At 42.3% G+C, this 23,857-nt stretch overlaps 1 protein-coding gene across 1 annotated transcript in view; it reads right to left on the bottom strand.

Annotated features, from left to right (window-relative positions):
• The window catches only part of TRPC7 (transient receptor potential cation channel subfamily C member 7), a 71,674-nt gene that overhangs the window by 6,940 nt on the left and 40,877 nt on the right, over positions 1–23,857 (bottom strand). Inside the window, exons 4-9 of the mRNA XM_058034745.1 lie at positions 22,310–22,474; positions 17,327–17,543; positions 12,387–12,620; positions 10,330–10,594; positions 4,681–4,876; positions 1,495–1,716 (exon numbers count right to left, since the gene is read on the bottom strand). Coding sequence (XP_057890728.1) covers positions 1,495–1,716; positions 4,681–4,876; positions 10,330–10,594; positions 12,387–12,620; positions 17,327–17,543; positions 22,310–22,474 — 1,299 coding nt within the window. The remainder of the gene's footprint in view (positions 1–1,494; positions 1,717–4,680; positions 4,877–10,329; positions 10,595–12,386; positions 12,621–17,326; positions 17,544–22,309; positions 22,475–23,857) is intronic.

Genomic DNA, 23,857 nt, shown 5'->3' with positions numbered 1-23,857 from the left:
CCTCTTTGGAGGCTGTGGGCTTTGCCTGGAGCTGGATGGTTCCCCATGAGCTGGATGGTTCACTGTGAGCTGGGGGGCTCACCATGAGCTGGATGGTTCATCATGAGCTGGATGGTTCCCCATGAGCTGGATGGTTCACTGTGAGCTGGATGGTTCACTGTGAGCTGGGGGGCTCACCATGAGCTGGATGGTTCACCATGAGCTGCAGGGCTCACCATGAGCTGGATGGTTCCCCATGAGCTGAGGGGCTCACCATGACCTGGATGGCTCACCATGAGCTGCAGGGTTTACCATGAGCTGGGGGGCTCACCATGAGCTGGGGGAGCTCACCATGAGCTGGGGGGCTCACTATGAGCTGGGGGAGCTCACCATGACCTGGGGGGCTCACCATGAGCTGGGGGAGCTCACCATGAGCTGGGGGGCTCACCATGACCTGGGGGGCTCACTATGAGCTGGGGGAGCTCACCATGAGCTGGGGGAGCTCACCATGACCTGGGGGGCTCACCATGACCTGGGGGGCTCACCATGAGCTGGATGGTTCACCAGGACACGGATGGTTCACCATGAGCTGGGGGCTCACCACGAGCTGGTTGGCTCACCATGAGCTGGATGGTTCACCAGGACACGGACGGTTCACCATGAGCTGGGGGCTCACCATGAGCTGGATGGTTCACCAGGACACGGATGGTTCACCATGAGCTGGGGGCTCACCATGAGCTGGGGGCTCACCATGAGCTGGATGGTTCACCATGAGCTGCAGGGCTCACCATGAGCTGGATGGTTCACCATGAGCTGGATGGTTCACCATGAGCTGGGGGCTCACCATGACCTGGGGGCTCACCATGAGCTGGAGGAGCTCACCATCAGCTGGATGGTTCACCACGAGCTGGATGGTTCACCATGAGCTGGATGGTTCACCACGAGCTGGATGGTTCACCATGAGCTGGATGGTTCACCATGAGCTGGGGGTCTCTGTTATTTACTCCTCCAAGAGGTCCAAGCAGACCTTAAAGCAGCCTCCATGTCCCAAAGACAAATTCTGCAAAGCCTCCTCCAACTTCCCTTCCCTTCTCCTCAGTCTTCCTTCCAAGGTTACAGCTGAGGGTAGGCTGCACACATCTCAGCTGGACAGTGCCACCCTGTTGTCCCCTCCCTGGGCAGTGTCACACAGCTCAGCTGGGAGAGCCTGGAACAATGGCCCTCAGCAGACAAGTCGTGAACCTCTTCGTGCCTCTGCTTCTGCCCCTCTCTCTGACCTTGCTTATTTGGCCTTGGAGTGTCTGCTTTTACAAAAGTTAAAAAAGTGCCTGCTTTTACAAAAATTGTCCTTTTCCTGGTGCCTGGTGCAACGAGGCCACACCTTTGGGAGGACACCCTGCTTGCAATGTGATAGAGCAACGTGCAGTGGTCCCTGAGCACCATCCAGCCCTCTCCAGCAGCTCCCTGGCATGAATCCTTTCCAAAAAGAAGCTGAAAAGTGGAAATAAAACATACCCGTTTTTTGGAGTTCAGCATCCCCATCTCAAGGTCATTTTCACAGTTTTTGGCCTTAGATTTGCAGAGTTTTATGAGGCACATTTTTATTCTCAGTATGAGATAATAAAATGATTTAGGGCTTGGCACTAGATTAAAAGGAGCAGGTAAAGTCCTTCCTTCATCAAAGTAGGATAGCCAGAGCTTGGCACGTGCAAACTTCCACTCCACATCCGCGTCCTCCTTGGGAAGGGGAGAAGGAAAAACAAATCAACACCCAAATTAGTAAATAGGAAGGAATTTAGCTCTGACCAGGGCAAACATACAGGTAGGAGTTAAGTACAACAAAATTCTGCCTCCCAGAACAAGGCCCCTGTACAAAATGTGTATTTGTAGGCTTCTTTCTGGTAATTTCAAAACAAGGAAGATTTAAACAAAATTATGCATAAACAGAACACATGTGTGTTCCAAATATTACACTATTTCCTTGTGTATCAAAGGGTTGTCTCAGTAACAATATGGTTTTTTGCTATGCTGACAAATGAATGTGTCAGAACATAGAGACATGGAAAGCAGAAAAAATTTTGATGAGCACAACAACAGCAAAGACTGTCTGTGATGAACTGCAGTGCTCTGTGCCATCTGTTACCACTGCTCTGGCCAGGAATCCCCTTAGGGAGGCTCAGACACTGCTGGATGAGCATTCCCCTATCATCAGCTGATTTCCTCTTGGATCCTGTCTGTATTCACCACCATATATCCCTAAATACCTTAATTCTCCTACTCTTCACCTCCTGCCACTGATGAAGGTGGAGAAAAACTCCATCATTCAGTGTGTGTGAATGTCCTTTATGAATTGTCAAAGTGGGCCAGGATCACTTCCAAGTAACAAGGGCAAGGTTAGCAAATATTTTATGGAGGAAATCGTTCACTTGGCATTTATACAGGAGGATGATCAGGGCCATGTACCAGGAGCATTTATCAGGCAGAAGAAAGGATGAGATACAGCTGCTGTACCACTGTGTTCATTGTGCTTTACATGGAGGGCAGAAGGAGCAGAGGTGTGGACCTGCCAGCTCCCTGTACTCGTGTACATCTGTGATCTGCTGGAATTCATACCCTCTGATTACCCTGAACCTCTGGAACCTGCTCAGGAACTGCCATGACACCGTGGAGATGAATTCTGCCACAGCTACAGCAGTGTGGCTTCACCAGAGCAGCAGCATGCCCTTCTCTGTTCTCATGGTTTGGGTTTGCACCTCACAAAACCTTTAAGGTGAATTACAGAACAAACCACCAGTGAACAGTTCTAATGCCTTTCTGTTATGCAGTGAGAAGTACTACTGATGGGAGTTGTTCTGTTCTATGGCTAGCAAAAGGATTTCTTTCTTTCTTTCTATAAATCCAAATTTGTCAGGAAGCACCAATACTTGAGGTATAAACAGAGGAAAACCAGAAGCAGCAAAGAGAGATGTTAAATGGAAGGCAAGAAAATATGGTCTTGTCACTCCAGCTAATAGCAAACCATCTGCCCACTGACCATAATGGAATTTAATTCCTCAGCAATGTCCATCCCAGGACATCATTGACATTGCTCTGGTCAGACACACACTTTGGCAATAGAGGCTTCCTCTGCAGTCAGTCACCACCCCTGGGGATACTGAAAGATGTGCAGATGTGACAACTGGGGACATGGTTTGGTGGTGGCCTTGGCCACCTGGATGAATGCCTATAGGCTTTTTTCAAACCTATATGACTCAGATTCTACAACTCTCTTTAATCTTCACAGAGATTCACAGAGAGCTCTCGAAATCTCGCACTAGTGACTACTGAAATGAATTACTATCAGAACTAGTTTCTCTTCAATTAGCAGGATCTGGGCCAAACCGTCACACTTGTTTTGCTTGCTGATAGTTACAAGTAATCTTTAACAAAATTTAGAAACTTTCCATGCAATCAAGAAGAATGACAAACCATTTTTCCAAGAAAATGGCTTTCACAAAGTTTAAACTGGAAAGTTAATATAGGCCACCTATTCACATGTTTTCAGAGATCTTTTTTTCTTCAAGAGCATCTCTGTCTACTACTATAAACTGGAAAATGCAGTAAGAGGCTGAGACCCCTTCTGAAGTAAAACTTGCTTCAGGTGAATAGGATTCAGGGAATTGCTTGATCCTGTGTGATTAGAAACCTTTGGAGAAATGACTCTGGTTTCTGCAATCCTGAAAGGTTCTGGGGCAGAGAGCATGTGTAAGGTCTCTCTGACATTTAGACTCAGTTACAGCATGCACAGGATAGAGTTATATTTGTACTACAGTTCATGGATGAATCAGACATTACAGTGAGAAAATATTTTCAGCCCTGGCCTTTTTCAATGTCAGGTTTTGAGGGGAGATTAGGACAAGTAATTACTACAAACGCAACTGCAGAAGTTTGACATTTAACAAATCAGAAGTAAAAGGTGACTCAACATTAACATTATCCAAATAATGTATTTTTTCTGCCTTTATTTAGATTAGCAGAGAGTTGTTTATGTCCAAAGCATTTAGCAAATCCACTCTGCTAATAGCCACGCTACTGAACAGGGCTGGGTAAACCCTGCAAACGCCTTTCTGCAGAAACCTATTAATATTCCTTGAGGGTTCTGTTTATATGCTTTAAAAGATGGATTTTGTAAATGTCCACAAAGTCATGTTTTGCAGACCTAAAGACTCTTCAAAAATTTGTATCAAGTTTTATGCCTGGTAATTTCTAATCATTTTCATGAATGCACATGAGCTTCATATCTACATGGGCTGGAGTGTTTAAGCAGTAGGGAACAGAAACAGGGCAAAAAGTCAGAAGAAATATTACTCTGTCATAAGCAAACAATGCAGCTAAGGCAACACACATGGATAAATTATGATAACCAACAAAAGGAATAAAAAATATCACAAGCCACTTTCATTAAATACCTTTTAAGGAAATTTGGTTTAGTCACAGAGGGTCATTAAAAACAAGGAAGCTGAAATAGTTAGAGAAATTATTCATTGTTGAATATTAATTCAATCATAATCTGGGGACAGACTCAGCCTTAACTGTTATACCACATATGATGTTTTCAGGATTCTAACCTTGGATGTAAAGTAAACTACAGCCTCCTTGGGTTCTTAGCATTTTCATTATCAGTAATAATTAAGTTTGTGTTTGTAATCTGATTTATCTTACCTCAATTTCCTGATAGGAGTTGTTGATCATGGCTATTAACATGTTAAGCAGCACAACCACCATAGTCACGTTATATACTCCATAGAGTACATATCCAATATTCTCAATGAATTTATGGTCATACTTCAGCACCACAGATATCACTTCAGATAAGCCAAATATTGACCAGAATAAGGTTTTAAAACTTTCTTCTACCCTAAAAATAAAACAAACAATCTCTTAATAGAGTTGACACTGGGTTAGCCAGGCCACATGCTAATAATAAAAGCAGCAATCCACAAATATAAATATATCTTGGCACAGTTATTGCAACCCATTATCCATCACCTAGGGATGTGCCAAATCACATTTCCTGATTTGATAAAGAAATATGATTTCTAATTAATACTACAAAGTTACAGAGTGCCCTGATTTGCTCCAGCTGTTCTTATCAGGGGCATTACACTAGGATTTTGTGTCCCTAATAGGGATGACAAATCCATGGGCAACTTGCAGTCTGAAACTTTTTATGTAGGGCTTTTGCTTCTACTCATTCACTCTTTTTTCCTCCCAAGAAGATAGAACCAAGTCTGACCTCCTTCTCTGCAGTTTCCAGGGCAGAAGAGAAGCATGTCTTTTACCCAGGAGAAAGGATTGAAAAGTTCTGCCTTGTGGCATTAATATAAAGAACACAGAGTGCAAATATAGCCAGACCATAGTCTGATTTTCTTCCTGTCCTTCTTTGGGACTCCAAACATGTCAGACACCCAAGCATTTGTAGGAAGAAATTGGATTTAAGGAGTGGTAGAAGATGTTGCAGAAAGGCATTTTGATTTGATTATTATCCTTGCTTGAAAGTAGGAAGGAGCAAGAGGAAAATTAAAAGGCTGAAAGTTAGGAAAAAGGGGAATAAGCCAATGACAAAGAGAAGTGGGGCTGGAAAGAATGAAGCTGGACTGACAGGTCAGAAGGAGAGTCTGATCCAATGAGTTGGGGCTGTAACGGGAGGGGAGCAGCCACAGCTGAAAAGGACAGAAGGAGGAGGAAGAGGAGAAGGAGGAGGGATGCTGGCACATTTTGAAAGCATTTTGCCTAATATTTAACTTAGAAGGCATTTTGCCTTTGCTGAACAATCCTTAGCCTTTTAACAGTTAATTGCCTCCCTTCTCCTCCTGCCCGCCAGGAGGGAGCACCTTCAAATGAAACAATGCCATAAAAAATTATTTTGATGAAATTTTTCTTACTAGGGCAGTGTTTTACTAATCCTGCTAAATCTGTTTATAAAAACAGCTTATAGACACAAACCATGGCATTTTCAACAGGAAAAATAAACATTACATCAATTCCAGTGTCAATTACACCATTCATAAAAGCAAGAGAAATTAATTTCAACCCTTTGAAAGGCTGGTTCAGAATTCCGGGACAGCTCCTTTCTGCTGCAGCAAGCTGGTTTTTAATTCTCATCATAATTTGTGGTACTCCACAGCTCATTTACAAGTAGTAGTAAAACTGCAGTAAAGAGTATAATATTTACTCTGTATATTGTTTTGTGGGGACTAACCTTGAGTGATGTTTCAAATAAGTGTTGTACAATTTCACAGATAACCAGAGTTGCTGATATCCCACTCCCTGAGCCTGTTGCTCTGCAGGGCTGCAGAAATACCCTTGGGGGATGTGTGACCATATCACATCCAGGTGCCATCACTTTTCCCCCTGCTTTTCCTCTCCTGTGACACCCTGCTCTGTTCTCCTGCCCTCTCTGCAGCAGGGCTGACCTGGCATTAATGTGTCAGGCTCCCTGCACTGTGCAGTGGCAATCTGGCCACTGCTCCCTCAATAGATGTTGTATTTTCCAGTTTCAGAACACATATTACACCAATGATCTTTGGCATTGAAACCCACCGCCGAGGTGATTTCCCAAACTAATAAAAACCATAACTCCAGCCCAGAGCCCAGCTGCACCCTGCTATTAACTTTCCTTTTTAATTTAGAAAGGTTCCCTCAGTTTTCCGCCCTGCTGGCAGATTTTAATACAATGTGTCAGCTCTGCTCCTTTTCTGCAGCTTGAGCATTGACCTCTATGCTCGAGCAGTGCCAGATTCTCCTTGAAAAGTAAATTGAGAACTGTGAGCAGCCTTGACCACCCCGAGCCCAGAGGTAAAGGGGGTGCCAGGTTCCTTTGTCATGTCCACAAACCTGATTTCCAGTGTCAGGTAAGGGACCAGTGCCTGTGGTGGTGGGACTGGAGGCTGCTGGAGAGGCTGACCTAACCTGTAGCACCAAAATGATGTTTAGCAGTGCCCCAGGCATAAGCAGGCCTTTCTGTCAGAGGAAATGATTTAAGGAGACCTGGTACCAGTCCCTCCCTACCCGTCACAAAGGCTGCATGACTCTTTCCTTCTCCCTTTTAGATTATTGCCAGAGATTTGGCACAGGTTGCAGAGAACATCAGTTGAGCTTTTTTTTTTTTTTTTTTTTTTTTTTTGTTTGTTTGTTTGTTTGTTTTTGTTTTTGTTTTTTTTTTTTTTTTTTTCAAGAACATCTCACTAAAACATGAGAGGAGTTCATTGGGAGCCAAGTTCTCAAAGATTCCAAGATGCCAAGGTGTCCCCTTGTTGCCAGCCAAGCAATTTACCCCCTTCCCGCAAGGTCAGCAGGTGTTTCATCCTTCTCAAAGGCAGACAAATGAAGGATTTAGGAAGTCAGGAGGCCTGCCCAGCCTGACAGCTCCTGGCAGCAGGGGGGTCTGGCAGTGACAGATTGGCAGATGCTCCCTGTGGAGGAGCCTCTTCAGCAGTCACCCTCTGCTGGGGGAGAACTGACTGCACTGGGGAGACCACAGAGATCGTTTGTTTGTTTGTTTCATTACACTTATTTCAGTAAAATTTAAGGATTTTGCACTGAGGAAGGTGATTCTTCCTAACAAACCATAGCCAGTTATCTATTTGCAGATTTTCCTCACTTTTGTGTACAGCAGAGTGCTTTCCATCACAAAGGATCATGGCAAGCCTGTCATTTCATATCAGTCTTGTGCCCTCCTCTTTAAGAAACCTTAAGGCATCCTTTCAGATTTATCTCCTTAAATGAATTTGAGAACTAACTCTGCCAAAAAAGCAACACAGTCAATGCAATCTACAAAACTATCACATTTTGACAAAACAAAACAAGCAGAAAAAAGCCTCCAAGCCTGGAAGTAGCTCTGGCACTGAGCAGTGAGTCACATTCCCCTTTGGGGAGAGTGAGACAGAAAACCTTGCCTTGTAGCCTTCAGCCTGATTTCTGATGCAGAAAGCAAGATGAACACAATCAGCCTTGACTCCATTTCGATTTTGTTTGCATAGCATGTTCTTAATTACAGGCTGTTTCAAGAGCTGTGTGCTGTACACAGCATCTGATAAACAGATAAACATAGCTGGTGTGGTGGCAACTGCTGGGGAAATGATCTGCTCTTCAGCATTGAAGAACTTCAAAAAAATGTTGAAAGTGTATTTAGTTAAATAATTTCTATATTTAACTAGTGTGGAGTAAAGACAACTGCATCCTTATTTCCTTTGCTTCCTTTGCATCAAAAGGAAAGAAATGACAGAAACTTAGTATAATAACTCAAATCAGAGGCCACTGGGGTGCTATGTGCTTGTTCTGTAGATGAACAGAGAAGAAACTGAGTACACAATTTCAAAGTACAGTAGAAAGGGAGGGCGAAAGTTAAACCAAATATTCACTAGCTATTATCATTAGAACTAAGCAAGCAATTCCCTCAGTGTACACTCTTTTTTCTGCTTACATGCTGCCCTGGGAAGGTGTGCTCTTCTTAAATGTGTGATTTGATGTATTTTAGTGAGCAGCTGTTTGTCTAAGGCTTCCCACTGAGGCAATCCAGGGAGCTGCCAGTGCTGTTTGGAACTGCCCACAGTCAATTATGGGCACAAATCCACTGGATCTTTTCCTGTCACAACTGTCCAAGTGACCTCTGAGAATCAGAGTTAAATATTCACAATTCTGACTGCATAACTCCCTGTAAAATTTCACCCATCCTCATCAGAATTCACAAACACGCTCCCAGGAGATGCCTTCTGTGATGTTGCTGCAGTCACAGAAGGGTTATGAGGACACCAGAGTAAGCATGACCCCTTTTTGCCCCAGGGATTTTTCAGGGAATGAAACAAAGATAATAGATTGTAATACTTGTAAAGCTGTAATAAAAGCTCTAATACCCAAGCTCTAATACTGAAATCTTTCTCCTTTCCATGAGTAAGTTAGTGGCAGCAGGAGACCACCACCTTCAGCAAGGCCAACAAGCAGCCACCCAAAATAGAGCATGAAGCACTGCTACAACTGGTGTCTGCCCATCTGCCAAAACCTTGCAATTAGCTTATTAAAATTGTTTGAGACTGTCTACCTCAGGGCTTCTGTTTTTTTGCATGGAATGTCTAGGGAGGATTTTTGGAATGAATGTAACTCTATTCTCTTTGTTTCACATGATGAAAGGGCTCATTTTCACTGATCATCATTTGCCACCTCCTGTGTGTTTAAATAATCAGAAGAAAGTAAGTATTTTTAAAGGCTCTTCCAAATTCTTGAAAGGAAAATTTATGCTCAGTGAAGATTTGCTTTATAAAAACATGAAGTCCCCCCAGGATAAGCAGTCAGCAGGCTGAAGTTAAGGAGGATCTCTCCCCAGTCCAAATATCCCTTGGGCATTTAAAGCAATCTTTACTCCAGTGAGCAGTCATAATTTTGGTGAATATTTGATCATTATTTCAATCAAAAGACAGTAACTACTGGAAGATGCACTTAGATAATGAGTGCTAATAACAGAGCTACTGGGCTGAGTTGCACCAGTGACTGGAATTTGTCAGTGCTGCTCTCCAGGGATGTGCCTGGGGGATGCCACAAGTGAGGGCTGCTGTGCCACCAGGCAGCCAGGGATGGTGCAGCCTTGATGCTCATTAAATCTTGTGCTTCAAGGGCATCTTCCTCTTTTCAAATCTGAAGTAAGTCACATCCCACACACTCAGTTCTCTTCTCCCTAACTACTGAGCACAGATAGATGTAAATGGTCTCACAAATCCTTCCATTAAAATGCACTCTGAGGCTCCAGTAGAGGTCTAGAATGCAAATTTGGCTCAACAGGGGAAAGTAAACATTGTGTTACAGGTTACATGTGGCATAAGAGGGTGGTGTGGTAAAACTGTAAGGCAACAGCCACTTGCAGGACAGAAATGACACTGGAAAGGTAATTTCTCCAAGAGGAGTGATGAGCTTAGCCCCAGGCTCACTGTGTGACACGTTCCAGGACTGACACATCAAATGCAGCATCAAATGTCTGCTGTGCGCACAGTCACCACTGTGGGCTCAGGCTCTGTGGCTTTGGAGTGGTTTCCTGAAAGTCAGCTCACACCAAGGGGAAAACATCATGCCAAGAGAGGTGTGTGGGAAGGAAAGCCTCCCCTGTGTCCCCAAGGCGAGTCCAGGTGGATTTGTGACACAAAACTGACTGTCCCAGTGCTGTGCTGGTGCCACATTGCAGTGCAAGGGAGGAGGCTTTCCCCTGGATGCACGGGACACATCCCTCATTCTCAGCAGGACTGTCCCCTGCTCTGAAAACCCCTGAGCAGAGGGCCAGAGGGGCCAGCCCTGCAGAGCAGCCTCCCTCCCGCGGGTACTCACGTTGTAAACGCGGGGTTGTACTTTGCACCAAGGTAGTAAGAGTAAAGGTTGAACATCCCAATCATGAAGGCTAGGAACACCATGATGAAGATGACCATGAACTTGAAGATGTCCTTCACGGTCCTGCCCAGAGAGATCTGCAGGGGCCCGAAGCTTTCGTTGGCTGGAAGAATGTAAGCAATGCGGGAGAAGCTGAGTACCACAGCTATGGCATACAGGCCTTCTGAAATGATCTGGGGATCCGAGGGGAGCCACTTGTTCCTGGCTAAAACAATACATGTACACTGGGTGTTAGTAACAGAAAGGGTTAGCTGGAAGCTGCTATGATAAATGACCGTTTTCCAGACTCAGTCTTGCATTTGGGTGGGAGTTAAAGAGAAAAAAAACCCAAACAACTTTGGGGCAATTGTACACTGGACCACAGTGTGCTGTACAAATATGGTGAATTAGTTGTATTTTTCACATGGTAAAGGTAGGAAATTACCAAATCACTGGGATTTACTGAAGCCACACAGTGAAAAAAAACCCAGCATGGCTTTAAACAAACTTGATATTTTCTGTTTCCAAGTTGAATATTAACTGTGCTGTGCTTTGTCCATTTGAAGCTCTTGAGGTGGAGAACCAAAACCACAACACAGTGGAGTAGAGCTGTGGATTTGGATACAGGGCACTGTGTCAGTATTTGGAAAGGAAGCATTAGGGAGACCAAGATCTTCTATCCCCACCATTAGATAAGAAAGTTAGGATTTGTTCAGATAAAGCAGGTATAAACAGTGTGTACCATTTTCATGTTATCTCTAAAATAAAACCAGTTTCAGAAGTCTAGTTACTCTAATAGTTTTACTTTACCAGATATGCATCATTTACCTAACCTAATAAATGTAAACATTTATATTAATATGGCTTATAAGTGTCCTTGCATCAACTCAGGCTCTTGATGGAAAGATTGCAACTCACATTAAAACGTGACATCTTCAGGGCCACAGCACTAAACTAGGGCATTATTTGCAGTAATCTGAACCAAAGGAAAAGCATCAGATGGAAGAATTCACAGCATCTTGTTAGGATATTCTGTTCTGGACCCTTTGCACCTTTGTGTCATGAACTCACTTTAAATGAGTAAGCAGCAAGGCAGAGGGGGAAAAGCCACAACCTCATCTCTGTGGCTCTTGGCTTGTGTGGGCAGGGAGGGATGCTGGAGGCTGGGCTGGTGGGGCCACTCAGGTCCTGTGGCTCTGAACTGCTCTGGGTCAGGCCTGGGGCTCTGGGGCTGGGTGGGTCTAAGTGGAGAAAATGCTGCCTCAGCTCTCCTCTCCAGCCCAAGCACAGCACCAGAACAACCACCAGAACACCTAGGGAGCCACTGGCGTTCCTCAGTGCCCGGCTCTGGAGCTCCTGCAGCTCCTGTGAGCAAAAATCCCCATGGGTGCCATCCAGAGCTGGCAGAGGTGTGCAGTGTCTCCAGTCCTCACACGTGTGTGAAGCTCTGTTCATTTCTGTATAGCAAAGAAAAACCATTTCAGCCATCCAAAAGAACATTTTCAAGGCACTGCTGTGGCTTGCATTTCCCAATGTCAGCACTTACAGATGATACAGGCCCTACAAAAATGTAGGTTTTGATGAGCAGCAGCTATTTTTATTGCCATTCTTATTTATTTTTGTCGAGGTGTTGGATGTAACAAATGCAGAGTTACTGCAGCCTCAGATTCTGTGTTTGTTCACACATTTCCCTCCTCTCTCATTTGGAAAGCCAAGCAGATTAATTCATCTGTAATTTAAATTCTGTTCTGCTCACTCAGAGTTCCTGATTACCTGTTGCTCAAGCTACATTTTCAGCATGTGATTGACCTGAATGTAGCACAAGAGCAGAGGCTGAATGAGGTTTGGATCCTTTCTGACTGGTTAGGAAGATGGCTGGAATGGATAGATCTAGGGAAAATAATTTGGTTTATTCAGAAAAAATGCTATATAAATATCACAAAAAGAAAGCTGCTTTCAGTACTGCCACACATTAACTTAAAAGAACAGGAAATATTAGATAGCAAAAAGCATCTTACCATAGGTAAAGTAAGCAACTTCAGGGGGAAGGGTGACATTATTGAGGTCATCATCCTGAACGTACTGATCTACGTACTGTTGTGCCTCAGAGGCTTTGAGAAAAGCCATGAACCTGGCAGTGAATGATGCCACAAAGATGGACAGCATCCCAAAGTCCAGCAGGTTCCAGAGATGCACCACATATTCACGGGGACCCTCTTCCCAGATCTCCTTGCACTCCGACCATATCATACCTGTGGAGGGATCAGAGCATCTGTAACTGGCAAGCACAGGAGGTGTTTATTCAGACAGATCTGTTTGTTTCCTGCTTGCAGTGGCTTCTAAGATCAAAGCTGCAGACTTTTTAATTAAACATATGAATTGAGAATGGCTCATGTCATCTTTTCTTAAAAATTAATACAACCTTTTGTGCTTATGAGGCAGAAATCTCAAAATGTCACTATATAAGTCAATAAAAAAGCTGATTTCTGATGATGACGACAGAAAAAGCACTGTTCAGAAACTCTGATGACAGTAGAAAATTCTACTGCTGATGCAGTTGGAAAAAAAGTAGATTTCCTCTCTTGTCCCCAGAATGACCTTCCTACACCGTGGCACTGAAAATGGCACTGCTTGCTCTGCTGCTCTGTTCCTCCTTCCCTAAGATAGTGGGGGTGTCCATTTGGAGAATGCAAACAGAACTGTTCAATAGTAAGTTTAGTATGATTAAAAAAGGGTAAGACAAATTCTTTCCTTCCAATTTCATAAAGCTTTCTGTATTAAATAATATATTTGCATATATTAAAGTCTGAATTACCACTTTGCAAAAACTAAGTTTAGCTCAAATTTATGATTTCTGACAACAGACTTACAAATAAACCTAAATGCCAAACCCAGTGAATTCAAATATTTGACATCCCTGTCCTACTGGGAAGAGCTGGAGTGGACAAGTGAATTCAGTCAAAGACCTCCGGTCAGATTCACCAATTTACCCAACTTTCAATCCCAGCAGGGCTCCAGGGCTGAAATCTCGCTCCTGAATAGCTAAAGTGTTGGAATATTTAACCCACTGATAAATATTTCCTGCTCTCTACCCAGTCCTGTTTCCATAGCAGCAGCAAAATTCACATTTAATCAAGGAGGAGCAGCGCCTGCCAATTTCCATGTGACCTCCTGCAATCTTCTCCTTTCTGTGAACTCCTCTCATCCTCTCTGCTGGAAGCTCTCGTGGTGTGGCATGCAAATGCTTTTGCTTGGCTCCTTCTGAAGCTCCTGGGGTGTCCCCAGAGGTGCACTGGGGTTACAGAGAGGGAAATAGGTCTCTGGGAATTTAGCCTGAGGAGGAGGAGAGAGGAGAGCTGCTGCTCTCAGTCCTTGTGCGTGGGCAAGGATTGAAAGAGAAAAAGGAAGGCTGAGCTCTCCACCAGGCAAGGTCACAGCGAGCCTGTGAGCTCCACAGCCCTGGGAACTCCCTGGAGATGTGCCCTGCATTGGGTCTGTCCTGGGAGAGAGCCTGAGAGCTGCAGGATGCTGAGCAGAGGGCAGGAGAGGAGCCGCCCAGCTCTCCTCTTCCTTGGTGCCTGGCTGTGTGAAAGCAGGAACTTCATCCCACACTGACACTCACCAAGAGTGAGATTTAATAATAAATAGCCTAAGGGAGGAGGTGGAAGAATTGGTTTCTCAGGAATTTTCCTGGAGCAAGGATGAAATATTAAAGGAACATTTCTGCCTTGAAAAAAAAAAAGCATTCCAGAAATGATGGATAGGAGCCATTAGCCCTGTGCATTACATGTGTGCTTTAAAAAGGTACCAAAGCACTTAAAGAAATATCACATGCATGGTAGCATTGCCCAACAAAGCACTTGTTCACTGATGACCAGAAATGATTCCCGTCCAAATTTATTTTTAATCTTGCTCACTTAATATACCTAAGCCACAGATTAATGAAGAAGTGTCTAAAACTGAGGAGTCTGACTAAAATAAGAATCCATCTGCGAAAGTAACATGCTATTGGCCTATAATTTCCACTGTTCTTTTCCCCAACTTCGTGGCAATAATTTTTAAAAATGTCTGTCAGGACAAGTAGAAAAGTTACAGTAATTACTTGGTCAGTACTGCTGGGTAATTGTATACACATTATGAGACAGTAATTTAAAGTTTCTCCCCAGTAAAAGTATTGAGAAGAGAAAAATCAGCTAAAATTCAGGGGATGGGACATAAAATGCGGTGTAAGGAATAAGAAGTAGTTAGACAAAGCAGCTCTGCCAGGATTACATTGCAGTGTGGTGTTTCTGAGGCCCCCAATGGCTCTGGCAGGGGGTGTTTCCCTGAGTTTGATGCTCAGAGATGTGGGATGTGAGCACATCCTAGGCTCAGCTCCTGCTTCTCTTGTTCCCACAGCAGGGATAATCGGAAATGTCACCTTGATGGGCAATTCTGGTTTCAGCAGGGGAAGGAGAGTCAAGATACAGGCACAGCCCATCTGGAAGAAAAATGGGAGCGTGCAAGAAGTGCTGTGCACCACCTGTGCACAAAAAGGAGCAGTTTGTCAGATTTTTATATCCTCTGGCCTGGTGCATAAATCAGGAGCAGCTGATGTTGCAGAGCTGCCTTTGAGCCTTCCTGGGTCCACCAAAGGCTGTTTGATTAAGAGATTAATAGTGCTCAGATTGCATCTACCCAGAGTTTAACTGCTACCCTGGCTGCTTTTGCAGTGGGGATTAGCAAATAAACCCCCTGCTTTGAGTGCACACTTCTGCCCATGCTGTTCATGAGGAAAATGCCAGCCTTCCTCATTTGAAGAGGAAGAGATGGGAAGCTCTGGCCACAGGGAAGAGGCAGCCAAGGCAAGCAATGAGCCCTGGGTACATGAACCAAAATTGCTGTGCACCATGTACAAAGGGGATGTTGGCTTTGTTTAACCTCATGAGATCCCCATGATTGTTTAAACTTGACAATCCATCCCATCCCTCAGGTGTGCCAGCCTCAGCATTTACCATCTGCCAGCTCACTAAGGGTGCACTTGAACTCTCTTCATTAATGCTGGTATTAAATGACACTGTCCCCATACAGACCCTGAGGGACACCACTTGTCACCAATGTCCATCAGTGGACTCTGAGCCACTGCCCACACAACGCTCAGCAGCTTTCTTACACATCTATCAGCCCACCCATCAAATCCATCTGTCTCTGATTTAGAGAGAAGGATGTTGTGGGGATCCATGTCAAAGGCTTTACAAAAGTCCAGTTAAATGACATCTGCAGCTTGTCCTTGTGCACTTACACAGTCACTCCATCAGAGAAGGACACTGGGTAGGTCTGTGTTGGCCACTTTAATTATATTTCTACTTGAATATATGTATTTATAATATCTGTAAGATTTTAGCACCAAAAGCTGCCACCCTTGGTGCTTTTACAATCCTTGAAGTTCAGGGTCACACATGGGGCTCAACAAGTGCAGGCCATGTGCACCAAACTTTCGCCTCAGTATTGCTGAAACATTACTTGAAGCTTTAAGGAGGCAAGCAGGTAAAATGGCCAGAGGAGATTGTCAGTGCAGATGTAGGCAGTCATTAGAAAATCTCATTATATTCAGGAGTCTGTACAATGAATCACCTTTCTACTCCTAGAAAAGTGAAAAACTTCTCTTTAAATGAAATGTTTTCTTCTTCATCTCTCAGGAACTCAACAAGCAGACAGATACCTACTGCCTATAAGGGAAGAATACCTAGTTTAAAATCTAATCATCTTGTCCAACTGCTTTAATATAATTTTAAAAATATATCTTACAGTCTTACTCTATCCAGTCTGGCATCTATTCAGCATTTTCTAGCCTAATATCCTGTATGGGATTCTGATTATCACAGGGACAGGGAACAAAGAAACACTGGCCAGGAAGTCATCAGATAGAGCAGCCATATCCTATTTTTCAGGGGAATTTAATGCCATCAGTACTCCTGGAACAGTGGAATTATTTGCTGCAAGAAGAGAATCAAAATCATGGTGGTGAACAAAAATAGATTCAGAAGAGGTAGACAAAGATTCTACAGAGTTGATAAGCTCAATTTCCCAGTAAATTCTCCTGAACTTGTTTAGATTCGTGGTTCAAACTAAGTGACCTGCCAGGAGTAAATGATGCCTGTAGGAAACGTGAGACATCTGAATTTGTCTGAAACTCCTTAGAAATTTGACTTGTGGATGTGGCACACTTTCACACTCAAAAGGTTCACCCACATGAATCCTTACTTTGTAATTGCTGAATACTTTAATTTCTTTTGTACAATTTGAGCACTGCACTGTCCTCTCACTGGTAAAAATTTCATACTACAAATTTCATAAAATCTAGCTCTTACTTGCCTAGAAGGTTTCATCACTAGACCCTGGAGTGCACTACAAGAAAAGCAAATGACATTATACTCATTTTGCAGGCAAAGACACTGAGGTTCAGTGAATTACAGTAGGATCCCATGGCAGGGTAATAAATCAGACTCACCACACTTCTTTCTGCTCACTTTGTCCCAGAGTGAAGCCACAAGTTTCTATTATAACATTATCTTCTTTAAGATGCAATAATTAAACCAACAGAGATAAATAAGCAACATCTGCGGCATTTATGACGGAAAGTGGAAAAATCAGGTAAATGAGAATTTGCTAAGCACCATTCAATGTTTTCAAAAGTAGTGGCCAAGATCAAAGTCTTCTTTGCTCCTCTTTTAATCAGAACTCTTGACATCAACCTCTAGACTCATAGTAAGTTGTTTCAATTTTGGGGAGTTTTCTTGGTTTGGGTTTTTTGTTTGTTTAGCTTGGGGTTTGTTGGGTTTTTGGGGGTTTTTTGTTTGTTTTTGTTTTGGGGTTTTTTAAATTTTTCTTTTTTCTTTGTCTTGTCATTGTGCGTTATGCTATTCCTAATGAGATTGAATTTCCACAGAGCACTTGTGGACACTTTGGTTTCACTTACCCAATACCCACTTCATGATCAGCAATTCTGTCCATGAGAACTGGGTTGTTTTGACTCTGAATATTTGCTTTGGATGATCCGTGATGGTCTCGTTGGGGAGATTTTTGACCCCTTCAAACCGATCTGAGGCGTTCACCACTAACAGTCCCAGGAAGATTGTGAAAGAAACTGCATGAGCCACAAACTTCATGAAAGGGCTTCGAAGGGTACGTCCCAGCTGCAATGCAACATGCACAGTCAGAAGGTTTTTATTTACCCCCCACAGCTAGCCTGAAAGCAAAGCTGAGTTAATAGGAGAAATAACAATTGATGATTTTCGAGTGTATCCATAGCAAAAAAGAAGACAAGGCTGTCAGCATGGAAACAAATTAGAAAAGATACATTAAAAATTTTTGTAAGCTAAACTATGTGCAGAAGTAAATGTGTATACGTGCCTTATGAAATTTCTGTACGACTTTTGCCAATTATATTGACACTAATTGCTTGCACCAATTAATAAGTTATTAAGTGATGTAGTCAATGACTTAAGATCACACTTTTTTAAGAGTATATATGCTGAAGAACACACAGAATAAAAACTTTTTTCTCAGACCCTGATCACATGGATGTGTGTCACATCCAACCTAACAGTGACATTTGATGTGATGTCCTAGATGCTTTCCACTATAAAATTTGAAACCTTTTGCCCAGGGTGAAAAGGATTCAGTAATTGATTCTGGATCATTAGCTAAATCGAGTTTAGATTTGTTCAAGTTGTTATTTGCTATTACTAGACATTATGCATTGGGTAATTTTCTATGCATGGCAATGCCTCTTTAAACCCATATGTAATATCTAATTGCCCTGGCCATATGGTGAGTAGAAAATGAAGAGCCAGGACATTTATATGAGAGACATGTTTATTTGTCTTATATGAATGCTCTTGTGTGTCAATATAAAGACTAATGATGGACACAATTCTCATCCTTATATGTTAGAATCTTTTATTAATAGTGAATTCTCGGTTCATTATCAATGTGTAAGAAACAGCCTTCTGGTTAAATATGCTTTAGTAATGCTTTTCAAATGCTTTGCTATGATAGTCTTCTCTCATAATTAGTACCAAAGCTGGAGAATTACTCCCAGAATACAAGGATTTATTTCAAGACACTAAGCCAAGAACAAGAGCAGTACGTCTCTTCCCTGCAGATAATTGTTCTGCTCTTCTTGACAAGCTTTCTTGGTTAATGAATTTAAATATCACTCTTTAAATTTTAAATTTTCTGTGGCCCAAGAAAACATTACTCCAGAATGATGGAAGGAGTAGAAGCATTTTCAGGAGCAGTAGGGCCAAAGCCTGTAGTGCTGGACACAACAGGGAGCAATGGAAGAGCTGGCCTGGATGGGGTCTTTCCAAACTCCCCTCAAAGCCAATTCAAAATATTTTTTTCAGTTTATTACTCATTGATTCCTTCCCTTTGATGCCAAGATATAATCCATTTTTTTAATATCCACTGATTTGATAATAAAACTTCATAGGAAAGAGAACATAAAAAGGAAATTACTTATTTTCATATTTATCTCCAATAGCAGATTAATTCCAAGGAGCCCCGGTCTCTGCTTATGGCAGAACAGGAAATATTTCAAAAGCAGAGGTCTCTAGGTCTAGCAGAAATTCAAAGGAAGTACTAGGAATCAGGGGTTTATTTGTTTTTCTTATCAGAGTTTATAAAATGTCAATAAAATATTTTATAAAGTTGAAAGAATAGGAAATCCTATTGGAAAATGTGCATGCTTCTAAATACTGAAAAGACTTTCCATTAAAGAAAATTAAAATATCTGCTCTTTCCTGAGGTCCTTATTAACATTTTCTGAGGTCAGTAAGGGCATGTTTAGCTGGGTAGATATTGCACTGGCTTGAAATCCAAGTTTATTTAATCTTATCTACGAATAATATGGCAGACATAGGAGTGGATGAAGTGTTAAAACCAGTCTCAACCCTTACAGTTCTGGTTCACCTCCTGTGCTGTCACCATTGGTGCAGTTCTCAACAGTTTTTATCGTTGATGTTGTGTAGATTGATGCTTTGTAGTAGAATTTATAATTTCAGTACTGAGCTGAGGGGTTGATGGGATAGGTCTAAAGTCACACAGTAATAATCTCAGATGTTTTCCCCCTATGACCCGAGAGAGTTCAGATTCCAAGAGTAAAGTGGAACACCAGCCATGGATCCTTAATAAGAAATTTTTAAGAAAGTGCATTTGCAATCTGTATGAGACTCATTTCTACCCTGAATTCACTAAAAGAGGAAAAGCCATCACTGTTGAATCATGAATCCTCTCCACACAGACTTTTCCTGCTGTCTATAGAAATGTAAAACAAAAAGACCTTAGATTAAAGTAGCATAGTCTCAGTTATCAGAGAAATAATCCCATGTATTACAGAACCAAATGAATTCCGTGGGTAATTTCCCTTACTTCTCTCATGATTTAACAGAAATCTGCATTTAGTTAATGTTACATCAGCCATTTGTCCCATTTATTACTTCAGAAAGCTTACCATTATTTTTTTGAGCTGATGCTTTCTATATCTTCGGAGAAATCTAATTTTTAGCTTAGAGCTAAAATAAGATGTAGACTAAAATGTTCTGTAAAAAACTTATGAAGTGTGAATTCCTCCAACCAGTCTAATGCTTTATGACAATAAGAGTTTTCAAACAACATGATATAGCTAAACTCAAGGTGTGTAACTGCATGAGTGTATCAATTTCTTGATTATTACTGTGGAAAAATTATTTCTTTGCCCTGTTGTGTAAGATCAAGATTGCTCCATCAGTAAAAACCAAATAAAATAACTGTAAAGCTGACCAGGACAAAATGGGGCTGCTCAGAGTGGAGATGCTGCCTGTGTAGAATTTTCTGCAATAACACCATGAGAGGATAGCAGGCTCTTGGATCAACCTGCAGCCCTTGAAATTAACAGTGATGATTTTGGGTGAGGCACCAATTCTTAGGGAAAAAATTGTGTTTGTGATTCAGTTATTTCTATCACAGGCCCCAATCAAAAATCAAGACTACATTGTTCTGATCAAGGCAAATCCATGCATTAAAAGACAATACCTGCCTGAAGGAAATTTCAATTGGGCTTTGTGCTAGAAGGTTACATGTGTTTTTTTAAAGTCTAGTGGGGTGAAAAGGAGGGAACATTGAAAAATGACAATGCATGAAAGGTTTAGGATAATGAAATCAAAGCTGATGAAAAGTTAAGTATACCCCTCCCCCCATTTTTAAATTTTAATACACCTACCTCAAGAAATTAAAACTAAGTCACTTTCTCAATAATTTCTTACTTCTGCTGTAAAACTGTTTTAGTTTTAGTGGGGGGCTGCCTCAGTTTCTTTCCTCTTAGTTTTTATATTTTTTAAATTCTCCACTTATTTCTAGTCTAATTGTTCTTCCTACCTATTGCCATATTCAAATGTGGCCCCTATAATTCTGAGACTGCATCACAAATGTTGCTGTTGGCTGGTGTGCCAACTCCCAACACATTCAACAGAGGTGGAGGAAATTAAACAGCTTCATAAATCCCTGCTAGACTGGGCTCTGACACGGAGGAATCAAGGTGGTAATTCCAAGCAATAATTCCCTCTATGAGCCAGCCAAAAGCACCCACAGCACAGCCTGGATTTCACATGAGCTGCTCTGTGAGCATCTCTGAGTCCTGGCTGGTACCCATGGAAAATGAGGAGCTTTGTGTTGGTACAGACCTCGAGGAGATGAAGTTACATCCTCAAATCCTCTAACACAAAGTGCTCCTCTTGGAGCTATTTTGGAGGAGACCAAGGCTTAAATGTGTTTTATTATCTCAGATGTACTGAAGGATTTTTTCTGGTTGTATTAATATGTGTTTCAAATTATGGTCTTTCCTCAATACTAATTGATGGGTCTATAACTACTTGAGTTTGAAATATTTAGAAAGGATTCCTCACTGGTTTTTAGAGGAAGTGGAAGAACATACTTTCAGGACTGAGTACCAGTGCCAGGGGTCATTTTTATCAAATTTAAGTACCTGTGACAAGCCTCCTGCAGAAGACATCTTCCTTGTAAGGGATGGTGTTGTTGGCTATTGCTGAATGTGAAATTCTCTTCTCCTCTGCCACCCCTTTTTCTGTGGCAAGAGCAATGACAAAGCTATTTATCACTCAGCCACACACTTATTTATCTCCACTTGTTTGAGCAGATTCCTTGAGGATGAAACCTCTACAGATTTCATACCACAAACTACTTGAGATTTTACCTAAGCTGATGTTTGGCTCTGGTCCTTTGACCTCTAGGTCTCAACAAACTGTCTTCCACCATCTGATCTATATTTAGGTATACAGCTGCATTCCAAGTTTCATCATCTCTTCCCTCAAAACCATAAAGATTTTATGATTAAGTCTTAGTCCTTGCTGCAACACTAAGAAGTTTCCTGGGTCATGCCAGAGTTTCAGGCCCATGTGTCATAATAATGCTCCACTAACTAAAACTACAATAGTGCTCTATTAACTAAAACCACAACAATGCTCTGCTAATTAAAACTACAAGCCCAGAAAGAAGGAGGAAAGGTAACAAAGGCGCCCTGAAGAAGGGAGGAATCCACAACAAAAAGTGCATAAAAGAAGAATAAACATGAGTTAACAAAAACAAGAATCTCCTCCTTTAGTTGCTTCCAGTGTTGGTGGTTCTTCTGTTTTTTCTTCATTACACTCTTATGTTCTTATCTCCTACACATTTCTTTTTCCTTCTGTTTTCTTGTCACCCATTCCCTCACCCTCTTTACCCACTAAATCTCAGACCATGACAGTTCCATTTGTGTCTGTCAAGCAACACCCCAAGCCTGTTCTCCCCATGGTATCTTAGAGGATACCATGAATCACTTCCCAACATCTTTATGGAAAAACCTGGGGTTCCACTGCAGGCCCTGGGTAAAGATGCCTTCAAACAGCCCCTCAGGAGTTTGTACCTTGCTGCAGGGAGCAATCCAGTAGGCTATGGCAAGGAAGGGCAGCCCGATGGAGACCCCAAAAACAGCCAAGAACTTCACAGCTATGGATTGCTGCCGTAGGCCTGAGAGGTTTTCGTACCACATGGTGAGCAATTGCTGCTGGCAGTTGGGGTGAGCAACGAACTGCAAGAAAAGCAGAAACAGAGACATGAGTAGCATTGTCTGAAGAGGAAGAGATTTCAGGGAAAAACCTTCTGAACTTGCCTGCGGAACATGACAAGTTATGTCTTTGTTGTCCATAAAACAAACAGAAATCTGCAAACCAGGCACAGAGGACCCCCAGGTGGTGGCAGAACGTGCATCACTTCTGTTCCTTGTCTTCTCTAGAAGAAAGCTATTTTTGTGTGGTTAAAAAGCTGAATATCTGAGCCAAACCCCCAAATTCATCAGTGGTCAGCACTGACAAAATGCCTCTGAGCAAGTTACTTCTTGGGGAAAGAGAGTGAACCCTGAGATTCAGAAAATACAGAGAGGGGCTCGGAATCAAGCTGGAAAACACTGTGATGACTTTGCCAAGGCCATTGACACAGCAGCTTAACACAGTACTAATATTAAATTGTTCTATTCACTTTGCAAAGACCAAAAGGGAGCCATTCTGCAGGGCTCTCCTGCAAATTATGAGATCTGGCTGGTATTTTGCTACTTTAAATGCTTTATCTCAGAGTACCTTTCAAAATATGACAGCTCATTCTTTACTGATAGGACAAAAAGGCAAATTCAAAAGCAGCAGGGAAAGCTGTGGTGCTCTGGTACAGAAAGTACCTGTTTTGTACCCTGTAACTGGGACTCTTCAGTTTACTGTTCAGAAGTAAAAAAAAAAAAAAAAAGGTAAAAAAAAAAGGTGAATGGCAGAAAAGCGAAAAGGGCAGTTTCCTAAAGGCAAAATTACAGCACCACCAGATCCTACCTATCAGTTTTATAATAAAAGATTAAACTTTAGTTCATATTGTTCTTTGAGGTGATTGAATTTAGAACGTGGCGATTTTAATCACAAAGAAAAGATAATTAAAATGCAAAAGAATAGAAAGAAAAAATGAAAAATAAATATGTTGCTTGTGCAGCTGATTTCATAAGTAGAACCGAGTGTTTCATTTATTAGTTCTGTGGCTGAATAAATGTTCCTGGGAGGGAAATGTAAAATGCTCTGCTCTTTCAGAGAGTAGAACTTTCTGGAGGTGAAGGGGAGGAGGAAAGGGGTCAGGAAAAAAGGAGAGGAGGAAAGCAGAGGCTGCTGAGGGCTTGGGGGCCACAGGGACAGGGACAGGGACAGGGACCATGCCCGGCAGCCACCCCTTGCCCTGGACCACCCAGCTGGAAGATTTCAGCTGCCATCTGTGGTTTTCTTGGGACTGAAAACCAGAGAAAATTCTAAATGTGCTTTCATCTTCACCACCTGTGAACGATGATCGATTTGGGAACTTAATGGACTCTTTTTGAGATGTTTGCTTAACAGAACTGTTACTGTTCAGGTGGAAATACAGTTGCACAGTAATTAGGATTGCTTTG

Source organism: Melospiza georgiana, chromosome 15 (assembly GCF_028018845.1).
Source record: "Melospiza georgiana isolate bMelGeo1 chromosome 15, bMelGeo1.pri, whole genome shotgun sequence".
Taxonomy (NCBI): Eukaryota; Metazoa; Chordata; class Aves; order Passeriformes; family Passerellidae; genus Melospiza; species Melospiza georgiana.
This window is presented reverse-complemented; position numbering and strand designations above follow the sequence as displayed.